Source organism: Ranitomeya imitator, chromosome 2 (genome assembly GCF_032444005.1).
Source record: "Ranitomeya imitator isolate aRanImi1 chromosome 2, aRanImi1.pri, whole genome shotgun sequence".
Classification (NCBI taxonomy): Eukaryota; Metazoa; Chordata; class Amphibia; order Anura; family Dendrobatidae; genus Ranitomeya; species Ranitomeya imitator.
The window spans coordinates 716751483-716769686 of NC_091283.1; the positions used below are offsets into that span (position 1 = coordinate 716751483).

At 45.9% G+C, this 18204-nt stretch overlaps 1 protein-coding gene across 3 annotated transcripts in view; it reads right to left on the reverse strand.

The window, feature by feature from the left end:
- OGDHL (oxoglutarate dehydrogenase L) overlaps positions 1-18204 on the reverse strand; it is a 129777-nt gene that overhangs the window by 104466 nt on the left and 7107 nt on the right. For all 3 annotated transcript variants that reach the window (XM_069753145.1, XM_069753147.1, XM_069753146.1), the window contains one exon: positions 10201-10426. In XM_069753145.1, the coding sequence (XP_069609246.1) occupies positions 10201-10404 (204 nt within the window). In that variant the 5' untranslated portion in view covers positions 10405-10426. Of the gene's footprint in view, positions 1-10200; positions 10427-18204 lie in introns of those variants that run through there.

Below are 18204 nucleotides of genomic sequence, written 5' to 3' on the forward strand. Positions count from 1 at the left end.
TGGACAGAGACCTATGAGAGACCAGTGAAAAGTCAGAGGAGTGGCAGATAGTGAGGTCTTAGGCCTCAAGTTGCTTAGACGGATGTTGTGCACGCAAGTCTTAATGAAAGAGGCGCATCTTACCCCAGCGACTCCAGTCATTATGAGGTGGGGGCACAAACAATTAGGCGCACATTACAAGTGTCAACCGCTTCCAGCAGAAACGTTACTCCAGTGAGGGACTGGAGTACATTCCTGGTGTAAGTTATACAGCTAATGTAGCGGAACTCTTCATGCCCTGAGATGAGCGGGACTAGTTCTGCCCCATCCATGCTCCGCCTATTTTGTGGTAGCTGGTGAGAATTGGGGTGAAAACACCAGAAGTCACAATATTTTTGCACAACTGAGATGCACAAAAATATTGTGACTTATTAAAGGTATTTTACACCAGAATTCAGATGTAATTACGTTAATGAATTGGCCACTTATTCCTTTTGTTATTGTACTCCAAAATCAATCAATGACGTGGCTAAACCAAGGATTTCTGAAACTGTAGAAACACTGCACAGATGCAAGTCACTTATGGGAAGACCACCGCCCCATCTGTGTCTCACCAACTAGGGGGTGCCTCACAGTTTGAGAGGTATGTAGAGAAGTAGAGGAAAAACAGAGTTCCATAGTGTAGAATTTATTACAGTATCGATATAATCGGTGATAAAGGGGTTGTCCAAGCACCTCATACAACACCCCCACCAATCAGCTGGTATTTGCTCCATCACCCGCCGGACAATCACTCTAGCGTCATCGGTGGCAGCAGGGTCTACACACCAACCCCTATTCTCCTTGGTAGGAGCAGTTATGCACCCAGCAGCGGTCCCTACACACTGAATAAAGTGGTGCTTAGCAGCTCTGTTCAAAGTGCTTTCTATTGTCAGCCGCCAGAGCAAATGACAGTTGGGGGTCCAAACTCCTGGCCACCCCCCGATAGGTCATCAATATGTGCTAACCCCTTTAAAAAGGAAGTATGCTCGCCGTTAGGAAAGATAATACTGTCTGCCTGGAATCTAGAGTGAAAAAAGGAAAAAGGAAAGGGAAAAACAGCCCACTTAAAGTACAGAATCACTCCAAGGTATTTTTACCACTTTTTACTGCAACAAAATCAGGTTTCAAGGACGTTTCACCACTATATCAATACCTTCCTGTGGCTAAATATACAGAGCAGGAGCAGTTTAAATATGTAAAAATTGACATTTAGAGACACTTGTTAATTAATATAGGTGTGTGGTTTTATATATTTTGCCTGTAATACATGGGCTCTAATTCTCTTTTTTCCTTCCCCCCCCTTCTTTAGTTTTTTGCCCTAACTTGTGCCCATAACTAACATGGCCACTAGCATGCACTTATGCGATGATGATATTTATGCTTTTTTACTTTATGCGTATACGATTAGGCAATTTCATCCAGTAAATGACACATATACATGTACAGCGAAGTTTGCGTGCTGTCGGCCTCTTCTGGTTGCCTCCGTCCCCGATGGTGTCCTCACGGGGCGGTGCGCGTCATTGACGTCACTGGAACACTTGCTCTTGACAAGCAACGCGCCCAGGACTCCGGAAGTGACGGACCAGCGCCGGAAACCCCGCCGATACGCGCTGATCACTCGTGGGAAAATGTATCTTCCTTACAACTTCTGATTGGTGCGATACATGATGTCACAGATGTGTTCAATCGGATTCAGGTCTGGGGAACGGGCGGACCAGTCCATAACTTCAATGCCTTCAACTTGCAACAACTGCTGACACACTCCAGCCACATGAGGTCTAGCATTGTCCTGCTTTAGGAGGAAGCCAGGGCCATCCGTACCAGCATATGGTCTCACAAGGGGTCTGAGGATCTCATCTCGGTACCTAACGGCAGTCAAGCTACCTCTGGCGAGCACATGGAGGGCTGTGCGTCCCTCCAAAGAAATGCCACCCCACACCATTACTGACCCACTGCCAAACCGGTCATGCTGAAGCATGTTGCAGGCAGCAGATCGCTCTCCACGGCGTCTCCAGACTCTGTCACGTGTGCTCACTTTGAACCGGCTTTCATCTGTGAAGAGCACAGGGCGAATTTGCCAATCCTGGTGTTCTGTGACAAATGCCAAGCGTCCTACACGGTGTTGAGCTGTGAGCACAACCCCCCATCTGTGGACGTCGGGCACTCAGACCATCCTCATGGAGTCGGTTTCTAACAGTTTGTGCAGACATGCACATTTGTGGCCTGCTGGAGGTCATTTTGCAGGGCTCTGGCAGTGCTCCTCCTGTTCCTCCTTGCACAAAGGCTGAGGTAGCGGTCCTGCTGCCGGGTTGTTGCCCTCCTACGGCCCCCTCCACGTCTCCTGGTGTACTGACCTGTCTCCTGGTAGCGCCTTCAGCCTCTAGACACTACGCTGGCAGACACAGCAAAACTTGCCATAGCGCGCATTGATGTGCCATCCTGGATGAGCTGCACTACCTGAACCACTTATGTGGGTTGTAGATTCCATCGCATGCTACCACGAGTGTGAAAGCACAACCAACATTCAAAAGTGACCAAAACATCAGCCAGAAAGCATAGGTACTAAGATGTGGTCTGTGGTCCCCACCTGCAGAATCACTCTTTTATTGAGCGTCTCTTGATAATTGCCAATAATTTTCATCTGTTGTCTATTCCATTTGCACAACAGCTTGTGAAATTGATTGTCAAACAGTGTTGCTTCCTAAGTGGACAGTTTGATTTCACAGAGGTTTGATTTACTTGGAGCTATATTCTGTTAAGTGTTCCCTTTATTTTTTGAGCAGTGTATTTTTGTATGGGCCCCAGATCATGAGAACAAGTGTATCCTGTAGGGCTTATTTTCCTCTTGTCCATGTGTTTAAGATCAGGGAACTAGATATACTATATTGGTTACATCAGGGAACATCATATGCCTGTATGGTCGCACCATGGTTGCATTGTTATCCTTTGGTTTTTAATAGTGTTTTTTCACTATATGTGTGGTGTAAATTGTATGTACAATCATTTTTTTGCTCCGATTTTTTGTATTTAAATGAAGTCCTTTTTGAACTTTTGTACAAACAGGGTTTAGACTGAATTTTTTGTGATTTAGCATGCACACGAGTGACCTTATGGTTAGGGATGCAAGCTCCCACATGTTCTTTATTGATATGTTAAAAAAAAAAGTTACTGCTTTCCCTCATATGCATGGGTATATGGTAGACACCGATGCCTGTGCTAGACCTCAGGGTGCCATAACAGCCCATCGGCAAGCCAAGATTGCACTGTGGAAGAGGGACGATGAGAAGTTGGAGAAGGCACTCCCCACTGGCAATCTCCTGTGATTGACAGCAGTGTATGAGATGTTAAACTTATAGAACCAATGATGACACTAATCCAAACACTAATCCACATTTGCTAAGTGTTACACTCTAGGAGATAGGGCCTAGCAGGAAGGGGTGTAGTTTGCCAGCAAAAAGTGTGAAACCAGTGACAAACTCAAACACATCTGGAAACATCTGTAACTGATGCAGTCACGGTTCATTGCAGGCTGCAATCTCAATGGTGGAAGGGTAGCCCTAGCCAAAGGCAGCCATAGACAGGATATACTGTATATAGGCTACACGCACCATTGAGACTGCGGGGTCACTGCAAGTCACATGTGACTTAATAGTCTTAAAATTGGGACTTAAGGCTGGTTTCACATTTGCGTTTAGTAACGCTGCGTTTGTACCGCATATAAACGCATGTGTCATGTTTTCCTATGTTTAACACTAAAAACGCATGCGGTTTTTTTTACGCGTTTGGCCGCGTTTGACGACGCATGCGTTTTTACGATGCATGCGTCCTGCCGCGGAAATGCAACATGTAGTAATTTTCAGAGGCGTCAATTTGGCGCATGGAAACGCATGCGTCCATTTGCGTTTGATTTGCGCCCAAAAAATACATTGCTGTCTATGTAAACGCGTGCGTTTTTACGCACATGCGTTTGGTTGCACTTTTGAACGCATGCGTTTCAATAGAGATAACCATGTCTAGACACTGATAAGACACCCCCTACCATCAAGGTGATAAAAGGGAGGTTGTGGACAGTTTCAGGACACTTCTCACCAGACTCTCAAGAAGACAAGACACTGGCAGGCCGCATTTTGGAGGACAAGACCCTGATCAATGTGAGTATATCCTAGCCAATGCCTTTATTTTCTATTTTTTGGCTCTACATGTCCTAATTTCTTCCATTTCTTTCTTTCTACATGCGTCAGAATGTCTTCTTTGGAGTCTTCATCTGATGAGGAATTTCAGCCACGTCAGTCGGAAGTGGAGCATGTCAGTGAGGTGAGTATTTGCCTCGTCAGCTTGGTAAGTATTCACTGTCACATCGACACATGTGACAATTTGATTTTTCCTTTTTTTAGAGCACTTCTACTGAGGCACAGACCGGGCAGGAGCAGTGGAGTCAAGGTCCGGTGGGAAGACGGCAGCGGGTACGTATACAAGGCTGACTGTCCTCATTGTAATATTCTTGAATCTTCCTTTCTTTCCACTCGTATTTCTTTAATTTTTTCTTCTGGAATCCTTTTGTATGTTGACTTTCCTATTCATGCCATTTCTCAGCATCTGTTGTCTTTCTTTTCCTTATGTAATTGAGCAAACTTTAATGACTTTCTTTAATTTTTAGGTTTCACAACGGGACGATGACCTGATCGACAATGACCTCCTAATCACCCTGGTCCCCGTTGTGGGACAGTCGGGATCCACTGCATTCGATCAACACCACGCTCCGGCGTTTATGGAATGAGGTGGCCCAAGCGATGTGGGATGGCTGGGACAATGCCACACCACGGGTCCGTAGTGCATTTGTTAAGTATTGCACTGCAGTGTGAAGCAGCAGAGACCTTGGCCGTGCTCACTTGACTGTGTGTGATGAAAGAAACTCTCCGGAGTTTCTCTCATCACACACAGTTGTCTGTGCACGGCAAAAAGTCCATTTCCTGACCATAATGTGTTTTTTTTAACAGTGGACAAAGTAAAAACACGTTGGCGTTCGATGAAGGACCGCTTCAACAAGGACCTGCGCCAATAGAGTCGTGTTGCCAGTGGTTCAGGAGCAAGGATCCGAACGTACAAGTATCATCGCGTTCTGTCATTTTTAAGACCGGTCCTTGCCCAGAGAACGTAAGTATTTATAACATGCTTTCGGTTGTATTGTATTGACATAATCTGTATTTTTAAATTCCACAGGATTTTGCGTCTGGTTAATTGTTGGTATTAATTTTCTGTTTCCTTTTTTCACAGCACATACAGCACGACTGTCGGCCCAGGTTCTGGAGCGGTCCTTCATCCGACAGCCACGGACCCGTCCCAGCCATCCAGCAGCAGGTGGACTAACTGGAGACCAGGGAGCTGGCCAATCAGGTCTTCCCCTTTCGCAGCCCTCTTCCACTGCCCCATTTTTTGGGGGCTCATCCCGGCAGCGGCAGAGGGCTTCGGACAGGTCACTGATGCCCGAGTTTTTGCACTTGAGCTCGGTTTTACACGAAGCAATCAAGGCTTTAGGTGACCGAATGGATGTTTCTCATAACCTCTTGAATGTCCGTATCCAGGAGGTCACCAAAAGCCTTGATCAAGTGAAAGCCGACCTCCAGAGGCCAGCTCATCATTTTTTAACCAAATTGAGCAGGGCATGTCGGAACACCTTACCCCTGATCTCCAGCTCAGTGTGATGCAGGCCTGCAATGCTGCTTACGTGCAGGCTATGCAGCAGAGTCGGTATTTCCAGCAGACAGTGGCGGCATATCCAACTGTGCCGTCACTGTCACGATTAACCTCAATGCCGACCTCTGCTGCATACCACTGCACGGCCACCTCAATTCCTTCCACAGGCGGACTCCACTACAGCGCCAACACCATGACGAGTGCAGTTGGACATCCCACCGCCACCACCGTGACAACCGCTGCTCCAGCTTGGACCTCCTCCACTGACACGATGCAGCAGGACCGTGGCGTGGCTTTTCGGACCAGCCCCACCACGATGCTGCAGGACCCTGGCAGGGCTTTCCGGACCACCCCCACCACGATGCAGCAAGACCCTGGCATGCCTTTATGGACCGGCACCACCACGATGCAGCAGGACCCTGGCAGGGCTTTCCTGACCGCCCCCACCAAGATGCAGCAGGACCCTGGCATGCCTTTACGGACTGGCCCCACCACGATGCATCAGGACCCTGGCAGGGCTTTCCGTGCCGCCCCCACCATGACGCAGCAGGACACTGGCATGGCCGTTCGCTCGACAAGCGCTATGGACTGTGAGACAGTGCAGCCGGACCCTGACAGGTCACCCGCCACCATGCCACGGCATATGAGCCCACCAAGACATCCCCCTACCAGGCAAAACCCAAAAAAACTCAGAAAAACAAAAAACTCTTCGTATTCCTCCCCCTTCACCTACTGATGTGTCTGTATTGTCAGTTTTGTCTCACCCTTCCAGTGCGTCTCAAGCCTCTCATGTGTCAAGCCCCATCCCCGAACTTCCAGACCCTTCTGGTTTCATTGCCCCTTCTCCTGCCACCTCTGCGTCGTCCACGGTTAGCCAGGCCTCAGTTCTTCACACCCCCCATTTACATTACTCTACCCCAAGCCGGCGCAGTAAAAAATAATTTTTGGACTTTCTTAACCAAATAAATCAAGTTTGATTTGCCACAATTATGTTTGGTTTATTGTGTCTATCGCCGCCGGCAACACACCTTACGCCAAGAAACTTCGCCACACACTTATTTTTTGGGCCACAACATATCTCCAGTAGTTAAAAATACAAGACTGCAGCTATATGTGTGTCTTTAGTATACAGATATGAGGTGGGCCCAAAAATATAACATGTATCTCCATAATGTCCTTTTGTCTATGCCTAGTGTGGCAGTATGAAGAGAAAATGGTGGAAATACAGTGCAGTCCTCTACTGAACAAGTCAGTTGTCAAAAAACTCATTAGTTATGACACCTGACCTGTTGAGTAGAGAACTGCCTTGTATAACCACCATTTTCTCTTCTTTATACATAATCTATTACACACAAATTGAGGGGACAATGGTTGTCACACGCTACATATCTATGCTCACCTGCACAGGTGTCAGAAATAGTGAATTCATGAGCCTGTATATGTATATCATGAATTCATTATTTCTGACACCTGACTTGATGAGTATAGATAGCGTGACAGTGATTGTCTCTCCATTTTGTGTCCAATGGATACATGAGAAGACAATCCTGACGCAATGACGTCAACAAGCTTACCAATAAAGCAACATGGCTGCCATTACTAGCAGTACGTGGCCAGTGTTTTATATCAGTATTTGTAAACCAAAACAAGGAGTGGAACAATTAGAGGTATGATAACATAATAACTAGCACCTCTGCCTGTATCACCCACTCCTGGTTTTGGATTAAAAAAACTGATAATACTGCCAGTTTTTGGACAACCTTGGTTTGGAGAGGAAAAAGATAGGAGACACAGTCAACACAACCAACAAAGTTTATTAATGAGAAATATTATTATCATTGTAGAAAATTACTGGTACAGATAATTACAACAGGACATTTACACAACATTGTCCTGCCATGACACCCGGCCAATAGCTGAATCAAAAAAGGCAGCAAATTGGTCCCGCATGAGACCAACGGCTGCAGTTGACCGCATCGGGTGATGCTGGAAATCAGGCAGTGGGTGTGCAACTGGTTCATCCAGTTCAATGTTGGGTCGCTCCTTAGTCATTATGTAATTGTGGAGAACCACACAGGCTTTGACCACCTCGTCAACTGTTTCCACTTTTAGATTTATGGCTGATGCAAGAATGCGCCATTTAGCGACCAGAATGCCAAAGGAACACTCTACTGTTCTTCGGGCCCTGGTCAGTCTATAGTTAAAGATCCTTCTAGTGTGGTTCAAGTCCCGACTTGAACAGGGCTTCAGTAGATTTTCACACATCTGGAAGGCCTCATCCCCAACCATAACAAATGGCAGCGGTGGACCTTGAGTGTTGGGGAGAGGCTGTGGTGGGGGAAAATTGAAATTGTTGCCATACACACGCCGGCCCATATCCGAGCTCTCGAATGTCTGGGAATCGTTGCCACGACCAAAAGCTCCAATGTCCACGGCGATGAAGCGACAGTCCGCATCAGCTATTGCCATGAGCACTACAGAAAAATATTTCTTATAGTTAAAAAACTCCGATCCGGTTCTGGCAGGTTTGATAATGCGGATGTGCTTTCCATCCACCGCTCCTAAACAGTTGGGGAAATCACACACATTCCAGAATTTTTCTGCAATTTCACGCCACATGTCCAAGGTGGGTAGGGGTATAAACGCATCCCGGAGTACATTCCACAAAGCCCGACAGGTGCCCACAACTATTCCGGACAGGGTGGATATTCCAAGCCGGTTTTGGAAGTGGAGGGATGATAAACTCTCTCCTGTGGCAAGAAATCTAGAAGAAAAACACACACAAAAAAACATTACAATCTATTATTTTTATGGTGTGGTTACAATAAAAAAAAAAAAGGAAAATACACAAAAATACATGTCAGAATAACCTAAATTTGGACTGTCATTGGTTTAGATTTTGAACGTACCTTAATGTCACCAGCAGACGTTCCTCGGGTGGAACGCCGTATGGCTCCTTGGACACGAGAAAGCAAATCCCGGAACGATTCTTGCGACATTCGCGTGTACTCCTGGAATTTCTCCAGGTTGGCATTCAGCTCGGCATAGAGCGTGTGATAGGCTCCACGGCTCTCATGTAGTTCAATAATGGGGTGCCTCCAAAAACGCCTACGTTGTCTCCTTCTCCATCTTTCGCGATTTCGGTCTTGCTCCCAAGCAAAAGCACAGGCAAGAAACAGCTTGAAGCTGAAATCTAGGTTGAAATAAAAGCTCTCCATGCGAAGATCCATCATGACACAGGATACAGTAGCAAACTGTTAAAATTTCAGTAGACCTAGGGTCTATATATAGAGATCCCATCATATACGCCCTCTCTAGTCCCATTGGTGGTGACTGGTTATCTTGATTTTTCTCTTGTGAAATTTCTCTTCTTGCGCACCAAAAACGCGAACGCAGGAAAAAACGCGTAAAAACGCAGCGTTTTCTAAGCCGCATGCTTCGTCCTGTGCGCCTGCGCGAAAAGGACCTGCCGTGACGTCACGGTCATGTGACCGCTACACGGTCATGTGACCGCGACGTCACGGCAGGTCCTGTACGACAAGGACCTTGCCGCTTGCAATGGAGCGGTCCCGGGAGCGTGGCGAGGAGCGGCAAAGGCGGCGGATGGTAAGTATAGCAGGACTTCCAACGGGCCTTCGGAAGGTGAGTATATGTTTATTTATTTTTTTACGTCTCTATACTACGTGGCTCTGTGCTGGGCAATATACTACGTGGCTCTGTGCTGGGCAATATACTATGTGGCTGGACAATATACTCCGTAACTGGGCAATATACTACATGGCTCTGCTATATACTATGTGGCTGGGCAATATATTACGTGGCTGGGCAATATACTACGTGACTGGGCAATATACTACGTGACTGGGCAATATACTACGTGACTGGACAATATACTACGTGACTGGACAATATACTACGTGATGACAATATACTACGTGGCTGGGCAATATACTACGTGACTGGGCAATATACTACGTGACTGGGCAATATACTTCGTGACTGGACAATATACTACGTGATGACAATATACTACGTGGCTGGGCAATATAATACGTGACTGGGCAATATACTACGTGGCTCTGTGCTGTATAGTGCGTGGACATGCATATTCTAGAATACCTGATGCGTTAGAATCGGGCCACCATCTAGTTATATATATTTTGCCATTCTTATTATCAAACCCTAATGGAACATTGGTGCTAAAGTGGCTGTCTGGGGTTAGAAAATCATGGCGAGTTTCTGTGAGAAGCAGCACCACTACTGACCAAGTGTGGAGACTGGTATTGCAACGCTTAGTAAATGGAACATTATGCCTAACCTATGGTCATGGATGGCCCCATTTCTGACAGAAGCAAGCCGTGCTGATCCAGTCCTGGACAATCATTTCTACTCATTGCTGTTTTGAGGTGCATGTAACGAGTTTGGAGAAAGCTGCCATCCATTTCTCGTCCAGCGTCTGGAAGGAGTCTGCCCCATGCCACTTACCTTATGGACACTTTTTGGATTCTCCAGCCATGCATAGTACATCTCTTCCACATAACTCGAGTTGATTCCACTTAAGAAAGGCTCTTTGGCCCCAGATGACTGTACATAGCAACTCTGTATCCAGGGGGTCTTGGAAATGACATTCTGTTTTGTCAGCAAGCCAATGCAGCACGGTTTTAACTTAACAGCAAATGTCCTGATCATCTTGTTTCATTTAGGGATTTACCTAGAAAACAAAAACGAATTGAAAATCAGAAAGAAATAGAACTATAAGATATATATATATATATATATATATATATATATATATATATATATATATATATATATATATATATATATATATATATATATATATTACTTTACATTCGTCCTTGCCATTGGCAAATGGTAAAAACATGGTCTTACGATTCCCCAAGGCTAGTGACATTTTGGTAGTCAGCAAGTACAATAGGAAATGAAACGAAAGTACAAAGATAACAAAAAGGTGCAGCTTAGAAATCTGGAGCACAAGTAATAAATGGTAATCTCATCACTAGAAACTTGAAAACTTAGAAAAATGTACCACTACCATTCTTTTCCAGAAAAATAATTCAGTGGTCACTGCGGGTTTGTACCAGTCACTAGCTGGATAACTTACCACCATCTTGCAAGTCCCCTATAGACAAAAACTGAATGCATACCTTAACTAAATGGTGTCAACCTATAGAGTAACCCTTTATGGTCCTGTAGGGTCAAAAAGTCATATTCTTTGCTCTACTCCCCAAACTCTTGAAAAGTGATACTTTACCACTTGGGTTGTAGGAATATTTTCTAATTATTTTACACCCAGTCATCAATCTGTGATAGAGGTTAAGACTCTGTTGTATATAAGCTGATGCACAAAATAGGCCAGTCCATAGCTACACGTAATAAGAGAGAAAATCCAGCATCTGGGGTACAATGTTCTAAAGCCTTATTTTCTTTAAAAGAAAAAAAATACAGTACATAAATTGGCAAACAGCAAAAGGTTTCGAGCTGAATACAATTCTTGTTCACTGCATATATTTTCTCTCATTAGTTTTGTGGCGGGTGGGCTCCCATCACCATTATGAAACCATGGCCTGCAGAAGATGGAGAACATTCCAGCCAGTTCAATAAGCAGAATGTGCTTGGACACCAGACTGGAAGACAGGCTAAGTTTTATAGTTCTTGGGAAGTTTCAGGTAGCACCTGGAGTAATGCTGGGAAATGTTACTGAGCTTTTACAACAGCATGTAGCAAACAGTCCATCACATTAAAGGATTAAAATCAGACATGAATTTTCTCAGTGGCAGAAATGTATGATTTCTTCTGGAATTTGCAGTTTGCTCAGCAGCAGATGACAAGGTCTCGCCCAAATGTAATTGACTGAGGCTAGTCTTCACAATTTCTTTGTGGAATCAGAGGGAAATACGTAGCAAGTAGAGAAGTCTTTGCTACTGTTCGGGTTCAGCAGCCCAAACAAAGCTTGTGGAAAGGCAAGTGCAGCGCCCCTGGGTCCTTGTCGTTGCAGTAATATCATTCTCCTCTAGGGGGGAGTGATGTTACGTTTGGTGGCAAAGAAAGACAACTGAATCCAGGTATCACAAACATACAACACATTTCGCACTCCAGGCCACCAGGGGGAGCTATGCTCCTATTTATTAGGGCACTCTTCACACTTAGGTAAAACTGGTTGCCTGGGGAGGAAGTTAGGCAGTTGCTGGCTGAGCTTTGCTCAGGTAGTTGGTCCCTGACAGGGGTGGGTGCCTGTCAGAGGCCGAGACAGAAGGACACGGAGCTGTGGCTGCCCTAAGTGCGGCAGTTCCTAAGAAAGAGACACGAAAAGAGAACTGTATTGTAGAGAGGGTGAAGAAGTCATAGCAAAGGAGTGGATACCAGGAGGAGTTCTGCCCTTCACAGGCTGCCTCCTTCTGACGCGCATGATCCCAGTAGCCGGAACACCGAGGGAGCAACCGTCCTTTATGCCCTGCTCCAGAGACCGGCAGGACAGCTAATTTCATGTTACTGATACGCCCATACACCCAGGAGGCAAGGTGGCACCGCATAGAGGCTGGGGCATGATAGTGTCCCTATAAGCCGCCTCAAGCCACCGCTCATACAGGTTTGTCCTATCCATCGGTTGACAGAGAGAGAGAGATGACATCGATCACACATGTTGTAGATGTTAGGACCTTATGAGACGCTTAGAAGGGACTACAACACCAAGGCGCTAGAGGAAGGCTGTTGTGAATTCTGTGGCAGAGCTCCCTCCTGTGGTCACAAGTGGTACTTCGGCTGGTTCTCTCTGTGAGCTTCCGTTGGTGGAGGAAAGTGGTACTGCGGCTTCTGAGTTTCCTTCCTCAGGTGATGTGGTGAAGTCGTTGGGTGCTGCTCTATTTAACTCCACCTAGTGCTTTGATCCTGGCCTCCAGTCAATGTTCTAGTATTGGACCTGTTTCCTCCTGGATCGTTCCTGTGGCCTGCTGCTCTGCATAGCCAAGTTCCTCTTTGCTATTTGTTTGCTGTTTTTTTCTGTCCAGCTTGTCAATTTGTTTTTTTACTGCTTGCTGGAAGCTCTGGGACGCAGAGGGTGTACCTCCGTGCCGTTAGTTCGGTACGGAGGGTCTTTTTGCCCCCTTTGCGTGGTGTTTGTAGGGTTTTGTGTTGACCGCAAAGTTACCTTTCCTATCCTCGCTCTGTTCAGAAAGTTGGGCCTCACTTTGCTAAATCTATTTCATCTCTACGTTTGTCTTTTCATCTTAACTCACAGTCATTATATGTGGGGGCTGCCTTTTCCTTTGGGGTATTTCTCTGAGGCAAGGTAGGCTTATTTTCTATCTTCAGGCTAGCTAGTTTCTCAGGCCGTGCCGAGTTGCATAGGGAGCGTTAGGCGCAATCCACGGCTGCCTTTAGTGTGGTTGGAGAGGATTAGGGATTGCGGTCAACAGAGTTCCCACGTCTCAGAGCTCGTTCTTGTTTTTTGGGTTATTGCCAGGTCACTGTATGTGCGCTGACCTCTATGTCCATTGTGGTACTGAATTACCTTTCACAACAGAAGGCTACTGATTTCTACCTGGATAAGGGGACTCTGGACTTGCCTCCAAACTGGCTGGACTCTGCCTGCCCCTGTGGTCTGGTCCTCTGGACTGTGGATGCTGAAGCCTTCAGTAAAAAGGTAAAGACTGCAACCTTGTGTCCTCGTTCTTCACTGCACCTCTCACCATCCACCATCTACACACTGGGAAGCCCTGGGGACATACTTCACCTGTGGGAAGGTATACCATCTAGCTGCCATAACATAACTCCAGCGGGCCCCTTAAAGCAGCGTCAGTCACCCTGACTGAATACCACAGGTGGCGTCACGAACATTCCCCTTAAAGATATTTCCCTTTAACTTGGACGTCCCGAGGGCCACGGACCAGGTCAGCCACCATGACATCCCCCTGTGAACCGAAGGACCCAGTACCGAGTACCCAACTGCCCACGGGGGCGCTCCACAATCAGCAAGCTTCCCTGTGTGGGCACTTCTGGCTAAATCACAGCCATGTCAAGTATTGGCTTGGCTGTGATTGGCCAACACGTTGTGTTTACAAAAAAAAAATGTTTGATAACCAGCCAAGCTAAAGCAGACAGTTGGGGGGGGGGCTTATATTCTAAGACTGGCAAGGGGCCATGGATATTGGCTCTTCCCAGCCTAAAAATAGCAGCCTGCAGCTACCCCAGACAAGGCACATCGAATAGGTATGCCAATTCTGGCGCTTTGCCCGACTCTTCTTAATTGCTCTGGTGCGGTGGCAAGTGGGGTTACAGTTTTGGGGTTGATGTCAGCTTTGTATTGTCAGTTGGCATCACCAGCCCCGATTGGACGATGACACCATCTGAACTCACAATGACCGCTCTCTGCCCTTTATCATTCCAGCTTGGGGATGCTGCAGAGCAGTCACTCTGTTGTGCCTTATGGTGCCACAAACGTTCTCAAGCCTGTGCCATCACTTCTGCTGCTGCAGTTCCTGTAAGAAGACGTTCCTGATTCATTCCTGTTCCTAGATCTTTCCAAATCCACCTCTCCCTAACCACCTCCCCATCCCTCCTGCCAGTAGCTGATCAGTACTGATCACTTCTTTTTTAGCACTTTCTCTTTTGTTTGTGCGTCCGCCAAGTGGTACACTCACACACACACGTGAAAAAATGTTCCACTCTTCCCAATCACGGTATTCAGTGGAGGAGGCATACGCCTTCCTTGCCTCTGAACCAATATTGAAGGAGAGGATCCTAACTTCTGACTCATCCTCTTCCTCAATTGATACCAAACACCCACACAGATTCCTCAGGACAGAAAATGAAACAGTGCCCACAATTAGTTCTTATGGACCTCACCCCTGAAAGATTATGAGCCACAGATTCCTGATTTTGTGGCACAATCAGGAATCAAATTTGACACCATCATCCTCACAAAAATAGACTTTCAAAAGACTTTTTCTATGATGATTTTGTAGACCTCATGGTGGCAGAGACAAATTTGTACGCCCAGCAATTTTTCACACAAAACAAGTCTTCATCATTTTCTAACAGGACCCCTGTAAACGCAGTGGAAATGCTGAAGCTTTGGGGCCTTGTTCTTCAAATGGGGTTAGAGCAGAAGCCAGAGCTTCGGCAATAATGGACTGTTGACGTTTTGTATAGCACTCCACTATTCCACATGGATATGACCATAAAGGCTTTGAGGCAATGTAACCATTTTTGCATTACAGTGATAATGCATGGTGATCTCCCCGTGATGACCCCAACTTTGAAGATCTTTTCAAAGATCAGCTGGTCATTAATTCCGTACCTGGCCCCATTACTGGGCAGGTATTGTTGGAATCAAACTCTCCAAGCTGTGCGAGAGTACCTCAGGGTACACCCACAGGTTTAGAGTTTATGAAGAGAAGGACACCTGGATCCAACACCCTTAATGTCCCCTGTCCTGGGAGCAAGTGGGAAAACGTAGGGACAACATGCTGGTGGTCAAGTACAAGAGTGATTTCCTTTTCTTGATCATCATACATGGTGATGGCAGCACCCCCAGCACGGTACAAGGTTCCTCTACACAGCTCACCAATCCAAACTGTGCCCTGGGGAACAACAAGAACATGGGGTGAGTTGATCTTTCTGATCAAGTCCTCCAGCTGTACAGTGCCAAGAGAAAAGCCAAGGCGAGGTACAAGAAGTTGGCTGTGTACATTGTACAAATGGCAATATATAACTCTTTTGTGCAATCACGATGTGCAGGCCAGACGGGTACCTTCAGTTTCAGGAGGCAGTGATCGAGGCCCTAATCTTTGGAAGTCAGGAAGGAGCGGGCCCGCAGTATTTCTGGAACTAAGGGTACGTTCACACTTGCGCTGTTGGGCGCAGCGTCGTCGACGCATACCGACGCATGCGTCATGCGCCCCTATCTTTAAGGCTAGTTTCACATTTGCGTTTAAAAACGCAGCGTTTAAAACGCATCCGCAGGTGGTGAAAAAATGCATGTAAACGCGTACAAACTCTGCGTTTTTTTTAGACGCATGCGTTTTCGTATGCGGTAAAAAAAGCCGCGTTTTTACGCGTTTAAATGCGTTTTTTCCTGTGTTTGCATTTTTGATACGCATGATGAGAAATTTCACAAGAGAAAAATCAAGATCCAGACACCGCTAATGGGACTACAGAGGGTGTGTGACATGACTCTGTGGACCAAAATATGGAAAAATTGTAGCTCTCAAAATGTGGTAACGCAAAAAATATTTTTTGGAATAAAAAGCGTCTTTAGTGTGTGACAGCTGCCAATCATAAAAATCAACTAGAAAACCCACTATAAATAGAAATGGCTAGGGTTAGGGTTAGGGTTTGGATCCCTAGGGTTAGGGTTAGGATCCCTAGGATTAGGGTTAGGGCTAGGGTTTGGATCCCTAGGGTTAGGGTTTGGATCCCTAGGGTTAGGGGTTGGGTTAGGGCTTGGATCCCTAGGGTTAGGGTTTGGATCCCTAGGGTTAGGGTTAGGGTTTGGATCCGTAGGGTTAGGGTTAGGGTTTGGATCCCTTTATCACCTTGATGGTGGGAGTGGCTTATCAGTGTGTAGACTTGTTTTTTTCTGTTGAAATGCATGCGTTTAAAAACGCAACCAAACGCATGTGCTTAAAAACGCATGCGTTTACATAGACAGCAATACGTTTTTTTGCAGCAAAAAAACGCATGCTTTTTTGCGGCAAAAAAAGCCTCTAGAAATTACTACATGTTGCATTTCCGCAAAAAAAGAAATGTTAAATATAGGGGGGAAAAAACACATGCGTTTATACGCAGCGGCAAAAAACACAAATGTGAAACCAGCCTTACATGGGGGGCGCATGGACATGTGCCGGTATTGCGTTTTACGACGCATGCGTCATATTGACGCACAGACAGGGCGCAGAGGACGCTACTTGTAGCGTTTTCCCTGCGCCGAAATTCCTGCTCTGTACGATCTTATGACAGCGCATGCATCACAAAACGCTGCGTTGCGTACATGCGTTGTTAGTTGCGTCGCCGATGCTGCGCCCAACAACGCAAATGTGAACGTTACCTAAGAAGTGCACGTATTGCAGAACACGTCTAGACGGCATGGCTTCACTCAATCTCCTGGGTAGAACCAGTCTAGTAGGCACTGCCGTGCTCAGTACAAGTGTATTGAGCGAGGCCATGCCCACTAGACGCGTTCTGCCCAGGAGTAAGTATGGTATATTATTGCATACTTGACCGGCATTCCCAGGGCAAATAATACTAAAGAATCCCCGCTGTGCACAGTGACTGCAGACCTTTCATTTTAGACCGGACAACCCCTTTAAGGGTACCGTCACACAGTGGCATTTTGATCGCTACGACGGCACGATCCGTGACGCTCCAGCATCGTAACAATATCGCTCCAGCGTCGTAGACTGATGTCACACTTTGCAATGTACGACGCTGGAGCGATAATTTCATGACGTATGTGCGATGTAGAAGCCGTTGGTTACTATGCGCACATCGTATACAATATCGTGCACACCTTTGTTACACCATGCGATCATGCCGCCACAGCGGGACACTAGACGACGAAAGAGAGTTTCAAACGATCTGCTACGACGTACGATTCTCAGCGGGGTCCCTGATCGCAGGAGCGTGTCAGACACAGCGAGATCGCTGGAACGTCACGGATATATCGCTGGAACGTCACAAATCGTGCCGTCGTAGCGATCAAAATGCCACTGTGTGACGGTACCCTAAGTCATTTAAGTCTTGTGGTATTAGTTGCTGTTTTGGGGCCAGATTAATCAAAGTGGCACGCAGGATTCATGAATATGATGCATAGTCAAAAATGGGCTTTTTTTCTTGTTTTAACTTTTTCCAAGGTAAGTGAGATTAATACATAAAATAAAGTTAAAAAAAAAAAGAGCAAACAGTGAATTGGGAGCAAAGAAAAAAAGAAAAAAAGAAAAAAAAACAGATCAGGTGAATTGGGGCCTGTAGATTTTATGCCTTCATATACTTCATGTTTCAGGACCTTCACTGACAATGATAACTGTCAACTTGTAAAACTATAAATGCCGTGGCTACTTACAACATAACCCAACTGCAGCAATTAAACGGCTGATTTATAGATGTGGTATAGCACTGCCAATATATGCATTTTCACATTTTAATTCTATTAAACAATTTTTGGGCAAATGCTTTCAGTTTCTCAGCAGCAGCATTCCCAAATTAATAAGATGACAAGTTCATTACGATAAAACATGGCAGCACAACTGACAGTGCAGCAAAACTTTATTTCATTTCATTAACTAAATGGAGCCAAGAGACGACTCAGCCAAGTCCAAGAGAATTTATTTTCTTTAGGACAAATGGAAATGGAGTGCAGGTGTCATCTTTCTCAAGGCCATTTAGTGATGCCAGGAAATGTACACAAGCACAGCTTGTATTAAAGGAAACCATTGAGCAGGATGCTCCCCTTAAAGCTACGTTCCCAAG